Genomic DNA, 14,581 nt, shown 5'->3' with positions numbered 1-14,581 from the left:
AAAATTAATTGAGAATTAATTATTATTATTTAAATAATGTGATTATTTAAATTTAAATTTGAACACATCTAGATTTATCAATTTAAACTTATTTGATAAGTTGTTCAATTTAGAATTCAAATTAATTTAAGTTTGACTTAAATTTGAATTTGAATCTGAATCAAAATTGGACTATAGGATAAAGGATGATTTTTCTCTTCCTTCCCTATCTGAATTGGCGCCACACACAGGGTTAAAAAACCCTAATATGGCCGGCCACCTTGGAGATAAGGGGAAGGAATTTTTGTTCCGAAATTCAAAATTGGAGATAGGGATTTGATCATGTTTTGAAGTTTGACTTCTACTCTTTAAATATGAGAATGATAGAAAATTGTAGAGACAATTTTTGAAGAATTTTTTCTGCCCTAATACAGTGTGGCCGAATTTCTCATTAGGGAAAAAGAGAAGAAAAATTTTTCTCTAAAAAATTCAACATCGTGCATGCGTTAGTGTTTGTGGAAATTCGAGTGTTTCAGAAACCTATTTTGTCTCACGTGTGCCCACACACACGTCTACATAGAATCAAGGAATTGACGTGGAAGACTTTGGTATTCTAAACACAAAGATTGGAGCAAGGACTGTTCGTGGTCAAAGAACTCAAGATATCATCCGAGTCGGCTTCCAGGTATTTTTTCGGGATTGAGTTCTTGATGTAAATTAATGCAATTAATTTATTCGTGCATAAATTAATATAATCTATAGAGTATCTCAAAAGTTTTTTCTGAAATTTTAGTTATACACGATCCGCCCCCCTCCCGGCACGCTTTCGTACCGGAATTCGATTTGGGAACCAGCAGGTATGTATACCAGAGAGGCTCTCTCACACGCAGGGGGTGTGAATCACGATCCTGGCGGGTTAGGGGCCCAATGTGTGCGCCCGCAACCTGTGGACACGAGTGCTAGACCAGAATACCCGCTCCGTGCGGGCTTTATTTTGTAATTTTTCTTTTTATTTTTTCTAACTGAAATATGAAACTACTGCATTAGTGGATGATTAACTCTGCATTAGTGTAGGGTTTCAAAAATTGCAGCATTAACTAGCATTATTGCTTGGTTTATTGACATTTAACCTCCGAATGTGGGCGTACCTTGGAGCAGGTTCATCAAGGGCTGTAACCTCTGTTTTCATCTCCATTAATATGAGAATAAATCCAGATTTATACACCATAATGTCATGATGTAACACCCGGATTTTAGAGCCTATATAAAGGTCATACTCCACATGAACAAGACACACCAATTTTGACAATTCTCTTCTCATCTCTCTCGGCTTCTCTTTAGTTTTTTCGAGTTCTTTGTGCGATTCTCCTTTGTTGTGTATTCTTGGTGATAGACGAAAGGTACAATTCTAGTTCGCTGAGACGGTTCTAATAGTGCGTCGTTCTACCGTCGTTGTCGTTGTATCCTGGGAGACAGACGTCCAACGTTACCTCAAGCACTCGCCGGAGGGAACGAATCTGTTTTAAGAAAAGCATGGTTTACGTGCCTTGACATCCTTGCAATTCGGTTTTCCAAGTTTGGTAGACAGGTTGAATTTGTGTTGTAACAATTTTTATATTTTGTTCTTGCAATAAGTTGTAATATATTGTTCTTCTTTGTATTATCCATATTTTTGCTAACACCAACAAACTTCCTTCACCGGGCTAAGCATCCTACCAAACAATTAATTATCGATAGGATAATTTAATTGCCCGTATGGATCTTAGCAATATGGTAAATACATACATTTATCCTTAACACTCTAATATATTATTTAACCATAATATGAGTTTAGTGATTATACAAGTTCATAATCATTCACAATATTCTCCCACTTGGATTGCATAATCAATGACGACAATACTCATATAATACAAAATGTCAAATAATAATATGTAAACAAAATACATGAATAAAGACAACAAGCTTAAGCTCCAACAAGACTCAAGCGTTCTATCAAGCAATAAAACTATTGATAGGATAATTTTATTACCCGTATGGACTTTCAAACGTAATCAACAAATTAAGTTTATCCATATAATCCCACAATTTATTATTTGATAATAATATGTGAGTTAGTGATTATGCTAATCCACAAAAAAAAAAAGTTTCTAATTTTCTCCCACTTGGATAGCATAATAAAAAACAACATGATACTCACATAAAATAAGATATCAAATAATAATAATAGCAATAATAAATAAATTATGGATAAACTTATAGCTTAAGCTTTATAATAGCACACAAGCTTCTAATTAAAATTTTCATCCTCACTTTAACACAAAAGAGACCATGTATGTCTATACAAATAATTAGGCATTAAAACATTAAACACAAAATGAGCATTTTAAAATTTGAACAAATATCCATATTATATGTCTAAATTTTATTTACCAAAATATCAAATTATGTGGGAGAATAAATAAAATATGACCATATAATATAGAGTAACCCAAACCCAAAATAAATCATTTAGATGGGTAGGAAATGAAAAACGGAGTGCAACTACGAAAACGGTGGTCAAAACGGACTTCGGATGTGTTCGTACTGACCGGTCAAAGTTTGGTTAAAAATAATTTTTTTTTGTCCCCAAAAATGACATGTCATTTTGCTGATACAGGAAAACGACGTCATTTTTGTCAAAACGACACAAAACTAAACTTATCAAACGATATGTCATTTTTAACCCAAAATCAAAACTCAATGTCGTTTTTGTCGCCCCTAACCTCCAGCCGGGTCAAAACGACCCGAACGGACCCGCAACCCGACCTGGCCATATCTTGGCCTCCGGAACTACATTTTCGACGATTCAAAAGGGGGTTTTCTCTAAATTTCATCCTTTTTTTATCCATAACATCAAAATGACCCAAAACACTCAAAATTTCAAACGAGAACGAAAACCCATTCCGCCCATTTTTCAAGCTTCAAAGCACGAGAAATTGGCCAAATCGCCTCATGAAACTTAGAAAAATTATCACCCATCAACCATATTCGGACTGGGTAACCTCAAAGAATCATTTCTTTGAGCTAAAACATGGATTCAAAATTTTGGGTTTTGTTCCACTGAAAATGGAAAAATTTGAAAATTGTAGCTCTAAATCTAAATAAGTTGGCTCTGATACCAATTGTTGAAAATAATGGGCTCTCAATACTCATGAATGAGATCAAACAACAATCAAGCCCAAAAATACATTGTCATATGGATTTTGAAGCATATAGAAACTCTATAGTTTTAGGATTACCTTCTTCCCATGGCATAAGAATGGGGTCGTTCATGGTTGTCGGAAAACGTTTAAGACTAGCCCAAATTAGTGCTTGAATGACCTGAAAAATCAAACGGGCTTGAAGAGTTCTTGAGCTCTTTCTCTTCTCTGCCTCTCTCTACTCCTACGGGCACACACATACACGGCAGAGGAAAAAATTTTCCCCTCTGGTTTTGTGCTGCAACCTTAGGCAATTGGGTCTTGTTTGGCCTCAACCAAAATTATTGATACAGAGGAAATTTGGCCCAATGGGCTGACCAATATTTTGAGAGAGTAAGTTCAAATGCCTCAAGCAAGTGCTCCTCCCTATCTCTCCCTCTCTCCATCGTTCGGCCAACCCTAAAAAACCCTAACAAGCACACCAAAAACAAAAGGGTGGCTAACTATATAACCAAATAGGAATAAGGGCTTTAAGCAATATTCAATAGAGAGGGTTTTTGGTCCAATGGGCTGACAGAATATTTAGAGATAGTGAGTTCATATGCCTTAAGCGAGTCAATAAAATAAGTTTCCATCCCAGTAGGACTAATATTTAATATACATGCATTAATTAATTCACATTAACATAGTTATCCATAAGATGCTTTAATTAATTACAAAGTGAATTATTATAATTATGAAAGTCCACATAAAAATATTCCACAAATATAACCATATAAGAAATATGTCTAAAATAACGATAAGGGTATATCCGATATTACATGTGCCTTATTATTCAGAAGTAAACATTTTTGTAATATTAATAATAAGTGGGTGTGTTTAGATTCAAGGCTTTGAAAGTGAGCATTTTGTGTAATTATTTCAAGATAAAAAGATCGTGGCCCTTGCCTTAGCCATGTCACTATCTTTCAAAGCGTTTTTCTCAATTGGGTTGGGCCAATCACGTGAGTCTATAGCCTTGAGATTTTCCCATCCACATTGGAGACCATAATAGGAGAAAATACAGGATATAACATATTTCATACTTATATTTGAAGTAAATAATATTTTTTTTAAATGGTAATAAATTATAAATATATTTTCAATTTGCAATCTGAAATATTTTTTTTCTAACTTTACCCTCTTTTTTGGTTTCATCTCTTTCTTTCTCTCAAATTCTCTCAACAACCAAACACTGTAGGTGCGTTTAGAATTAGTTTTAAAATGATTTTATTTTTAATAAAAAATAAAAATGAGATTGTTTTGAGAATCTTTCTGAGACCGATTCTGAAATTGTGTTTAGTTAGTTTTTTAAGAGATTATTTTAAGTATAATAAAAAAGTGAAATCATGTTTATTAATTAATATATTATAATATTATTGATAAGTACTAAAAAATAAAAATAAAAAAATGAAAAAAACTTTCAACTGTTTTTTAATTTCTTCACAAAAATTTTTCTCATTATTTATTTTTATATTTTAAAAATATTTATTAAACAAACGTCGTTTCTTTTTTATTTTTTTATTTTTTACTTAACTGTTTTAAAAAATGTTTCTAAACATGTAGGGCCCGTTTAGTTCGTTGATTCGAGTTTTTAATTCGAGTTGAGATGTTATTTTATATGAGAGCTTTTTACTATAACAAAAAAGTTAGATGTGACTGCTTTTAAAAACTTTTTAGGCCTCGTTTATTTTACCGATTCAAGTTTTCAGTTCTAAATTTCTACAGTCACATTTAACTTTTTTTGCTACAGTTAAAAACTTTCAGAAAATGCCACATCTCAACTCGAATTAAAAACTCAAATCTGTGAAGTGAACGAAACTTTACTGTAACAAAATTCAAATTCTAAATTCGAATCGGTGAAATGAACGGCCGTACTATACTTCCTCTTTCTCTCCTCGTCATCGCGATCCATAGGAATTCTCGCTTCCGATCTCACGACTCCCGGTACCAAGCAAAAACGACATCGCGCCATTCTCTCACCTCCGATCTGGGCGACTCCGGCAGAGATTTCACAATGTCGTGAAGGCAGAGGAGATCACCATGGTCTCCGACGGTGCTTTCCACCAAAGATGTCGCAAGTTGGAGTCGCGACGGCAACGGTGATCTCAGTGATCTCGTTGTGTTCTCCGTTATCTCCAACGGAAGTTCTCACCGTTGTCCGCGTTCTCCGTCACGGAATCAGAGATCTTCAATCTTTGCATAAATCTGCGTGTGACTCCGACCTTTGGATGGCTTCGCTCCAATTCTGATGGCGGCAGAATTCCTTGAAAACTTCCACTTTTTCACTTTTTTTTTGTTTTGTTTCTCTGGGATTGTGTATGTTTGATGCAGGTTCTCTTGTCTTTGGCGGCGACATTGCTCGAGTGACCGCCGGTGTGGCGATGGCAGGGTGTATACGGTTGGCGATAGTGCAGAATCGCGCTGTCGATCAGAGAAAGTTCGAATGACAGATTTATTTTTGCTTCTCTTTTTAGTCTGGGTTTGTTGATTTGTTTGTACAGGTTTGGATGATATATCACAATGTATGCTCCCGTAGACGGCGAGGCGTGGCCGACGGCGTCAACGGAAAGGTGCGGCCAGCAGTCGGTGGCAAGTTATGGTCGCGTTTTGAGTTACGTCAGTAGTCTAGGTTAGGTTTAAGATTGAAGATAATTTGAGGTACTTTTGTATTTTTTTTAAAAATTGTCCGTAGAAATTATGTTATAGAAAAGTTTCTGAGATTAGCATTTGTTTGCATTTGTTTGTGTCAATAGAATTCTGGTAAATAATGTATTTACCAATAAATAAATACTTGAGTAGTTACAAATTTGAATTTGCTAAGTATTGTATTTATCTGTAAATACTTTATCAATTACATTTTTTAATATGATAAATATTGTATTTCCTTATATTGTAATTATAATTAGGAATCTGGTATTTACGAGTACATAAATACAATATTTACTTGTAAAATATGATATTTACTAATTGCCGATTTTAGTGACTGGATTTTGAGTAAAAATTACTTATCGGTAAATTCGATATTCAATAGAAGCCGGCACTGGCGGTCGGATTTTTAAATAAATATGGTATTTACGAGTAAATACCATATTTACTTATAAATATGATAATTACCATTACATACGGTATTTAACGGTCACCGTAATCGATGTCCATATTTTCAGATAAATATGGAATTTACAAGTAAAGATGATATTTATCGATAAATATAATATTTGTTAGTAAAATACAGTATTTAACGATCATCAAAGCTGATGACTAGATTTTTAGATAAATATGATATTTACTGGTCGCCTGTGTTGGCGGTTGGATTTTTGAATAAATATGTTATTTGCTTGTAAATACGATATTTATCGATAAATACATTATTTATTACTAAATACGATATTTACTAGCTCCCGGAAACCGGCCGTCGACGCTTGTCACCAGAGCCGACAGTTGGTCACTGGAGCCTACTATGGTGGACTTGACCATAGGGGGGAGGAGAGAAAGGTGGAAATGAGGCTTAGAGGTATTTTTTGGGTTTCAATAATGTTTAAAACTTAAAATATCAAATTAATGTTATAATCTACTATGTTAAAATATATACTATAATTTACTAAATACTCTACCAAATATGTTATTTCCCTCCTTGTCTCTAACATAGGAATCGCAATCAACTTGATGACTCGTGGGTCATGTTATTGATCTTTTTGTATACTTATCAGACCATGGCGATTGGTGGATTTTTTTTTGTTTTTACGAAAATCTTATCAGTAGAGTGGTTATAATATTATAAGGCACCGATAGTGTTTAACACTACCTACTTATAGAAAATGGATTCCGTGACGTATGATCCACATGTGGAGTCACTTTCTAATAGTAACGGTGCTTAGCACCAATGGTGGCCTATGGCCGTAAGCATTTTCATAATTATAAGCTACTACCCGAACACGATGTAGCAGATCATAGGGGTGTTCGTCGGTTAAAAACTGTCAGTTTTGGTCAATTTGGTGGCCGAACCGACCATGTCAGTTTTTTGAAAGTGGGAACCAAAACCGAACTGCATGTAGCAGTATTCGGTTCAGTTAACCAAACTTCGGTTTCGGTTCGGTTTCGGTCGGTTTTGGTCGGTTTTTTAATTTTGGTAATTAGGAAGGTGACCTCAGTTAACCATCAGATTTCCAGCATCTTTAGTTGCATTTTTGACCAAAAAATATGAAAAAATGTAAAACTTTCTTTCAATACAAAGTTGCAAACATGTAATCACAATAAATAAATATAAAGCACAACATCAAAATTGATAATTGCACAAACACAAGTGTAAAAAACATTTAAATTGTCATAAGAAATTAAAAAGTCCAAAGCATAATTAAAAAGTTCTAACTTTAAATAGTGAAATTCATTTCTAAATTCTCATAAACCTCTTATTCTCTTTTATCTTCACCCGAATCCAAATCCATTATATCGTCAGCCAAAATGAATATGCTCACAGTAGGTGGCAATTCTTATGAATATTGACACTAGAGAATATGCTCAACTAGGGGTGTGAATTTGTTCGTACCAAAGATGACACTAGAGATTTTAAGTTTTAACTTTCCAATTCTTATGAATATTGAATATATATATATATATATATATATATATAGCCTAGGCAGCCAAAATGAATATGCTCATAGTCGGTGGCAGCCAAAATAAAGCATAAATATCCTATTCATAATTAAGTCATAAAAACAGGAGGAACGGAAAAGGAAAATTGCAGAAAACAAAGAATTTCAGGCAATTCAGAGGAATCTAAAATTCCAGAAAAATGGCATTTGAGAATTCAAAGAACGCCCAATGCCATTTCTTACTGGAAGCTAAGAAAAATAGTCTATATTGGACTGAATAACTAGTCTGTGTGTGTGTTAGAATAAATAACGCAAAATATAACTGCAGATAGCATGAAAATAACACAAGAGAAAGAGTTTCAATTTGCTAAATGAAGGAGGTGAGGGTGAGACTGAGAGAGGCAGAGAGAAATGAAGGAGTTTGTGCGTGTTGTGTGTTTTGTGACTTGTAAAAACGACAATTAGGAGTGAAAACGACAACATAGACTTAAAGAAAAAAACAAAACGACAACATAAAAATAAAAATAAAATTTCTCCATCTCGGTCAGTTCGGTTTTTAACCGAACCTCTAAACACAAAACCGAAACTGAACCGATTTTGAGGTAGTTCGGTCGGTTAACCGAACCGATTGTGTTCGATTCCACGTGGCACCGTCGTTTTCGGTTTTTGAGCGGTCGGTTGAGGTCGGTTTCGGTTTTACAGTTTTTTGTACAATCCTAGCAAATCACACGAGAGCAATGGGGATATCGTAACAATCGGAGTTGAGGACCATATGACACAATCAGAATAGTCAACTTACTGTGACTCGGACATATCAACACTCGGACAGAGTATGGTCCGGATGGATAGGAGAATTTTGAGGAAGAGTACTACTTTCCCACCTTATATAAGGCATTCAACTTGGATATATCAGTTTTTGGCCGGAATAAGATCAGGATGAATAATGCCAGTGTAAATAAATCCTAAAATATAAGTTCTCTTTTCATAGAAAAGGGGGTTCGTTCTTATTTCGTTTATCTACGGTACAACAAGAAAAAATTGTCATGAGTTCATAATTTAGGTCTCTTCACGTGTTGAATTGAAGTAATCCACTTCTTGAGAGTACAAAATCAAATATACCAATCATGTGGATATCATATGCTTAATTTTCTATCAAAACGGTATTGGAAATAACTAAACTTTAAAAGCGTTGTACAATCTAATTTTTTGCTGTCCTGGTGAATTAGGAAATACCATTTTTAAATAGTTCCTACATAAATAAATTACTTTTTTAGGTTAAAATACATCATTCCTGTGACAGATTTGAGTCCGATTTAGACGTAGAAGTGATAATAAGATTCTTAAAGGGTCCTAACTTGGAAAACGACCCACAAATGAAAAATCGCAGTAAGTTATGAACCATAGTAACCTAAAGAACAACAAAAACAGCATCAACATTGGAAAGAACGCGAAAAAGAAAAACGACCATAGTAAGAACCCACAGCATACCCAACCCAAAAAAAAAAGTAAAACTACAACTGTATAAACGGCCATAACGTTCGAAAACAACATGAAACGATCAAACAACAGTACATTAAAAAGCCATGAAAAAACGACATTAAATGTTAGAAATGTGAAAGGAAAAACGGCAATGCAATGAAAAACAGACGAACAGCAATCTTAGATGAAATGACAGAAGTGCGATTTGAGAAGAACGAGAAACGACACCAACTGTTAAACAACGATAAACCTCGGAATAATGATATGAAAGTAGTATAGAAACATGGAAGAAGCACCGTTAAGACAATGCCAATTGTGACATACACCATTATTAATCAAAACCCTTACTATAGACAGCCGGCGAAGCCCACATGCAAAATCTAAAGCGCTTCTACAGTCTTGGTCAAAAAAAAAAAGGCTTAGGTTATTAGAACAAACAATGTTACAAAAACGGAATACCAACAATAAAATGTTAACGTCTAAGCTCAGAAGTAGGATCACAGTAAAGCAACTTAAAGATGATGTTTGACCAAGATTCTTCACTTGATTTATAAAAATAAAAAATAAAAAAACATATCATAGCAAAATTCTTTCACTTTGACTTGTCTGCTCAAAAGATTGTCATAAGTTTACTACCCACACAGTAAGATTGCGACATTCAAAATTTTTGAAGAATGATAACCTAATTAGATACATAGTTTCCCCCAGCTGTGATAACATAGAAGAACCCAGTATGGTTCCTTTTTTTTTTTTAACCCATTATAGTCTGCTCACCACTACCACTCACAAATTCTGTGCAGCACATGAGCAGTTGTTTTGCAGAATCATGAAGATCTGAACCCTTGACTTCTACATTCTTCCCATCACCGAGTACTTCTTGTTGAGCTCAGCACTTCTCCACCTCTATCTGCTTGCCTCAAAGCCTTGGTTAGTTCCCGTGCACTCTGATAATATGGACAGGAAACACGGACCGAAGAAATTTGTTTTAGAAATTACAGCAAGTCATCCAATAATGAAAGCACAAAAATATGGCTGAGCATGAACAATTGACAGGAAAACTAGTTTGATTCACTTCCTTTCCAATATCTTTAGGTTGTTAACTTTTTAGTTAAAATACTGCATCATACCAAACTAGAATTTTGCAAGCTCAATGAACAGAGCATACAAGGACATGATTTTTCAACAATATATGATCAAAACCTGTCAAAAGAAATCAAATATAATATAGTTCGAGTCTTCAAAGTAAGGGCCAATTGTGAATTTCCATACCCACATCAACCATTGTTACATTATTTCAGGCAGGCAACCATAGTAATCAATAGTCACCAGATACAAGTTTAGATAAAAGATTTACTCATAACAGAACTTATCACTATTCTCATTGGAATGTGTGTGTGTGTGTATACTTATATATTAAAGACTCACAATTGACGGTTTGGAAGCGGATGAAACTGGCAACAATTTTCTTATTTTGTATATAACCACATACAATGTAAGTATGCAAGCTTATAGCGTCAAATTTACAGCATGTTCCAGGGGATTCCAGAACACTACATAATCCACCATCCGGTGTTGAAGCTTAGTAATTAGAATCATGAAGGAGCATCATCAAATTTGTTACAGTATTTCACGGTTTCTAAGTATTCCTACACACAGTCACACACCCAAAGTGCAAACAGATACAAACATGGGCAATGGCACCGCACCAAAAAAGACTACCAACTGAGTCCTGTTCAACCCAGAAGAAAACAAGTATGCACAAATCTATGATGGCTGACATTGCCAATCCAGAATGTCCTAAAAGCCTGGGTTTGTAACTCACTGGGCCTGTTTCGCCCCATTTCAATGCTTTATCTGCATAATGAGAACTTCCCAAAAGTTAATCCGGGCGACAACAAGGCACGTGGAATCAATCCGATTTGATTATAGAAATTAAAACTGTACTAAAAGTTCCTACATTCCAAAAGTGGTATGTAACTGGGATCCAGCACAACGGATAGCTTAACCAATTCTTACTCTCAAAAAGGCAAAAGCTGCTAATTAAAGTGTAGATTTGTCACCATACTCGGAATCGGAACAATTACGCAAGAGTGCATAACTACATTTCCACGTTATTACCATTCTCGAAATAGTGCGTAACCATAAATCCTAAAATTCATTAACATCCCAATAACATTAAGTAAGCACGAAGCAAAAGATCCTCTTAAGGCAAAATTAACATCACTTCTAATCAAAAGTGAAAGCTAATAATTTAGGGTCACTATTCTCCAATCAACAACATTAACTAAAAAATAACAGAATGATGGATTACGAACCGTTGATTGGACAGGAGGTGGATCGAGATCGATGGAGCGTACGGACATTTTAGCGATCTCGGAAATGGCGGCCTCTCTAACACCAGGAACGTCACTGGTCAAATCCTCGTAGGCAGCCTCGAACGCCTCTTGCCAGAACCGCGTTAATCTGATCCGACGGCTGTTGGTGTACACATCCCACATGTGGTTCACTACCTTCTCTCTCTCCTCCATTTCCTAAAACCACAAAAAAAATCCCTAAATCAGAGATCCAAGCTAAGAAACCCAAGATCCAATCCTTCAAACACAGACGCATTCACAATTTCCTTAAAAAAAATAAAAGCAAAAAAAATAGGAAAACATAAAACTCACGAGGACGTCGAGATCGTCGTGAATTGGAGCGTCGAAGTCGTCGGAGATGCGGTTGAGATTGCCGGCGGACCACCGGAGAGTAACGGTGCCGGTGAACATCGACCAGAGCGCAAGAAGCAGAATCGCGCCCAACGCCCAGAACTTGTACCTTCCTTTACCAAATGCTAAGCCGGAGTCGGAGCTCTCTTTCTTCGCCGTCGCCGTCGTCGTCGGAAGGCCATCTTCATCCTTCATTTCCGATTAACAAGCAGGGCTACAGACTCAGAAAACGAAGGTTACGTGAAACTCTCTTCAAATGCCGAATATTTTCAGACTTTATTTAATTAGTTTTTATTATTTTTATTTTTTGAGAAAATAATAATATAATTTCTGTGCTTTGGGTGTGTAGTGTTTCAGTCCGATCTGATATGAGAGAGAGAGAGAGAGAGAGAGAGAGGGAGGGACAGTTTTGTTTGTGGAGGTTACTTTCTTGGGATGGTTGCTGTTTCAGAGAAGGGAAGGGTTAAAGGGGGAGACAATAATAATATTATATACGGTAATTCACTAATTATTTAATTAGAGGATTTAAATCATAATTTAAATTAAAAATAATTTGAATTATATTATTTTAATTTATAAATTAAATATTTTGTTAATATATGTTTATTTTTTGTATTTATTTTTAATTTTAAATTATGATTTATAATTTTTTATAGTATTTTTTTTTATAAAAAAACACACATAAAATGAGAATAATTTTGAATTATGGTTTTAAATCCATAAATTAAACGTCCACTTAGACTTCGTTCATTTTACATATTTAATTTTAAAATTTGAGTTTTGATACAATAAAAATCTCTCAGAAAGTCACATTTAATTTTTTTGTTACAGTAAAAAGCTCTCACATAAAGTCACATCTCAACTCAAATAAGTAAACTAAGGAGATGTTTGGTTCATAGATTAGAATTATGTGATTAGAACTATTTTTTATTTACGTGTATTTTTTATGAGAGAAAATACTGTAGTAAACTATGAATTATGATTCAAATCATGGTTCATGGTTTGCTACAGTGTTTTCTCTCATAAAAAATACACATAAATAAAAAATAATTATAATCTATGAACCAAACGTCTCCTAAACAAATTCTTAGTAAGTAATCATTTAATCCTTAATTTTTTTAGCAAAACGACTCCAACTTTTTTAAAAAGTGACTGTTTAATCATTTTTAACAAATTTTATTAAATTTTTAAGGGAACATATCACGTGACTCGTAACAAATTTTTTTTCAATAAAATGACTTAAATGCCCTCATTTGAAAAGCCTCCTCTTCTTCTTTTTTCCCCAAATTTCATCTCCAAATCGAAGCTGTAAATCCCTCCCTCGAAGAACACCAGCCGGTTCCTCTCCGTCTCCGTCCGTTCGCCGGTAATGTTGTCCTTCGAGATGACGTTCCGGCCTCCGCCGCGCCGGTACCGACCACGGCCCGGCTCGTCGTGACCGGTTTCGCTGCCTTCGACGATGACAGCGACGACATCTCGGGGCTGGGTGGCGCGATCACGACGATGACAGCGTCGGGGCAGTCGATGTCTATGAGCGGCAGCGTTGGGTCGCCTTCGAGCCGGAGCGAGCAGACGATGGCCACTCCCGCCAACGACAACACTTTCCGATTGAATCATCTCGATATCCACGCATATGATGCCGTTTCCCAAGGGTCCCTCTCCTCTCTCTCTCTCTCTCCGTTTTCTTCCTCAATGCTTGCTCTTGATTTTGGTTTGGGGCTTGGGGCACAACGATGATTTTCCTTTGATGTTAATTGCAATGAGAATTTACTTGCTTGATTTTAATTGTAATTGTTACTCCAAATTATGCTCCTTTTCCTGTGGATCTTTAGCTACCTGGATTTTCCAAGTTCGCCATTGTCTATGTCTCTCTATATTTCCACAATGCTTGCTCTTGTTGTTTTGTTTGGCGCTTAGGGCACCATAAGAATTCAAATTCCGTTAATGTTGATCTTCGTAATTGTGATTAGTGATTCGAATTGTACTCATGTGGAATTGGTTTTTCCAAGTTTAATTATTGTTTTTGTTCATGATGGTGTGCTTTGTTATGGAGACTTGTATTTCTCAATATAGGGCTTTTGTGTTGTTTGTTGGTTCAATAATAGTAAATAAAGCTCAGATTTATTGAATTGGTCTCTGATGAGAACTTGTTTTGTGAAAATCCTGCAGAAGAACCCGTTGCAAAACCGGTCTCCGCCTCCCACGACCGGACCTCCCACAACGGCTTCTCCGGCTGAACCTCCGCCCTCCAGCTCGCCTCCCTTTGGGGATTTTAATGGAGATGATCGTAATGTTGAGGAGAAATGGATAATTTTTTTGGGGCACTTAAGTCATTTTACTGAAAAGGAGGTCACGTGATATATTATGTTAAAAATTTAACAAAAATGATAAAATTATCACATTTTAAAGAAGTTGGGGTCATTTTACCAAAAAAAAAATTTAAGAATCAAATTGTAAGTAAGGATCATCAGTCTAAATTACCCTATTATATATTTTGTGGGCCACCACATAATATTAGTATTAGAATGTGATCGTGTTGACTATTAATTGGATTTAGCTTGATGGTGTGTTTTGCGGGATAATTCTGACCCTTGGATATCAGTAC

The 14,581-nt window shown here is 35.3% G+C and overlaps 2 protein-coding genes across 3 annotated transcripts; one reads left to right on the top strand and one right to left on the bottom strand.

The window, feature by feature from the left end:
• Positions 1 to 9,843: 9,843 nt before the first annotated feature.
• On the bottom strand, positions 9,844 to 12,403 carry LOC21397745. Of its 2 annotated transcripts, none has more exons than XM_010096969.2 (3): positions 11,938 to 12,403; positions 11,587 to 11,802; positions 9,844 to 10,215 (listed from the first exon to the last, which is right to left on the bottom strand). In XM_010096969.2, the coding sequence occupies exons 1-3, from the start codon at positions 12,169 to 12,171 to the stop codon at positions 10,135 to 10,137; spliced, it is 531 nt and encodes a 176-aa protein (XP_010095271.1). In that variant the 5' UTR covers positions 12,172 to 12,403; the 3' UTR covers positions 9,844 to 10,134. The 2 variants fall into 2 exon arrangements, with proteins under 2 accessions (XP_010095271.1, XP_024020628.1); XM_024164860.1 differs by lacking the exon at positions 9,844 to 10,215 and adding an exon at positions 11,077 to 11,125.
• An 8-nt stretch (positions 12,404 to 12,411) lies between these two features.
• Positions 12,412 to 14,319, top strand: LOC21397744. Its single transcript, XM_010096968.2, has 3 exons — positions 12,412 to 12,472; positions 13,238 to 13,628; positions 14,146 to 14,319. The coding sequence occupies exons 1-3, from the start codon at positions 12,412 to 12,414 to the stop codon at positions 14,285 to 14,287; spliced, it is 594 nt and encodes a 197-aa protein (XP_010095270.1). The 3' UTR covers positions 14,288 to 14,319.
• Positions 14,320 to 14,581: the final 262 nt, after the last annotated feature.

Source organism: Morus notabilis, unplaced genomic scaffold (genome assembly GCF_000414095.1).
Source record: "Morus notabilis unplaced genomic scaffold, ASM41409v2 Scaffold11, whole genome shotgun sequence".
Lineage (NCBI taxonomy): Eukaryota > Viridiplantae > Streptophyta > Magnoliopsida > Rosales > Moraceae > Morus > Morus notabilis.
Note: the sequence above shows the minus strand (reverse complement) of the source record. Positions and strands in the feature narration are given on the sequence as shown.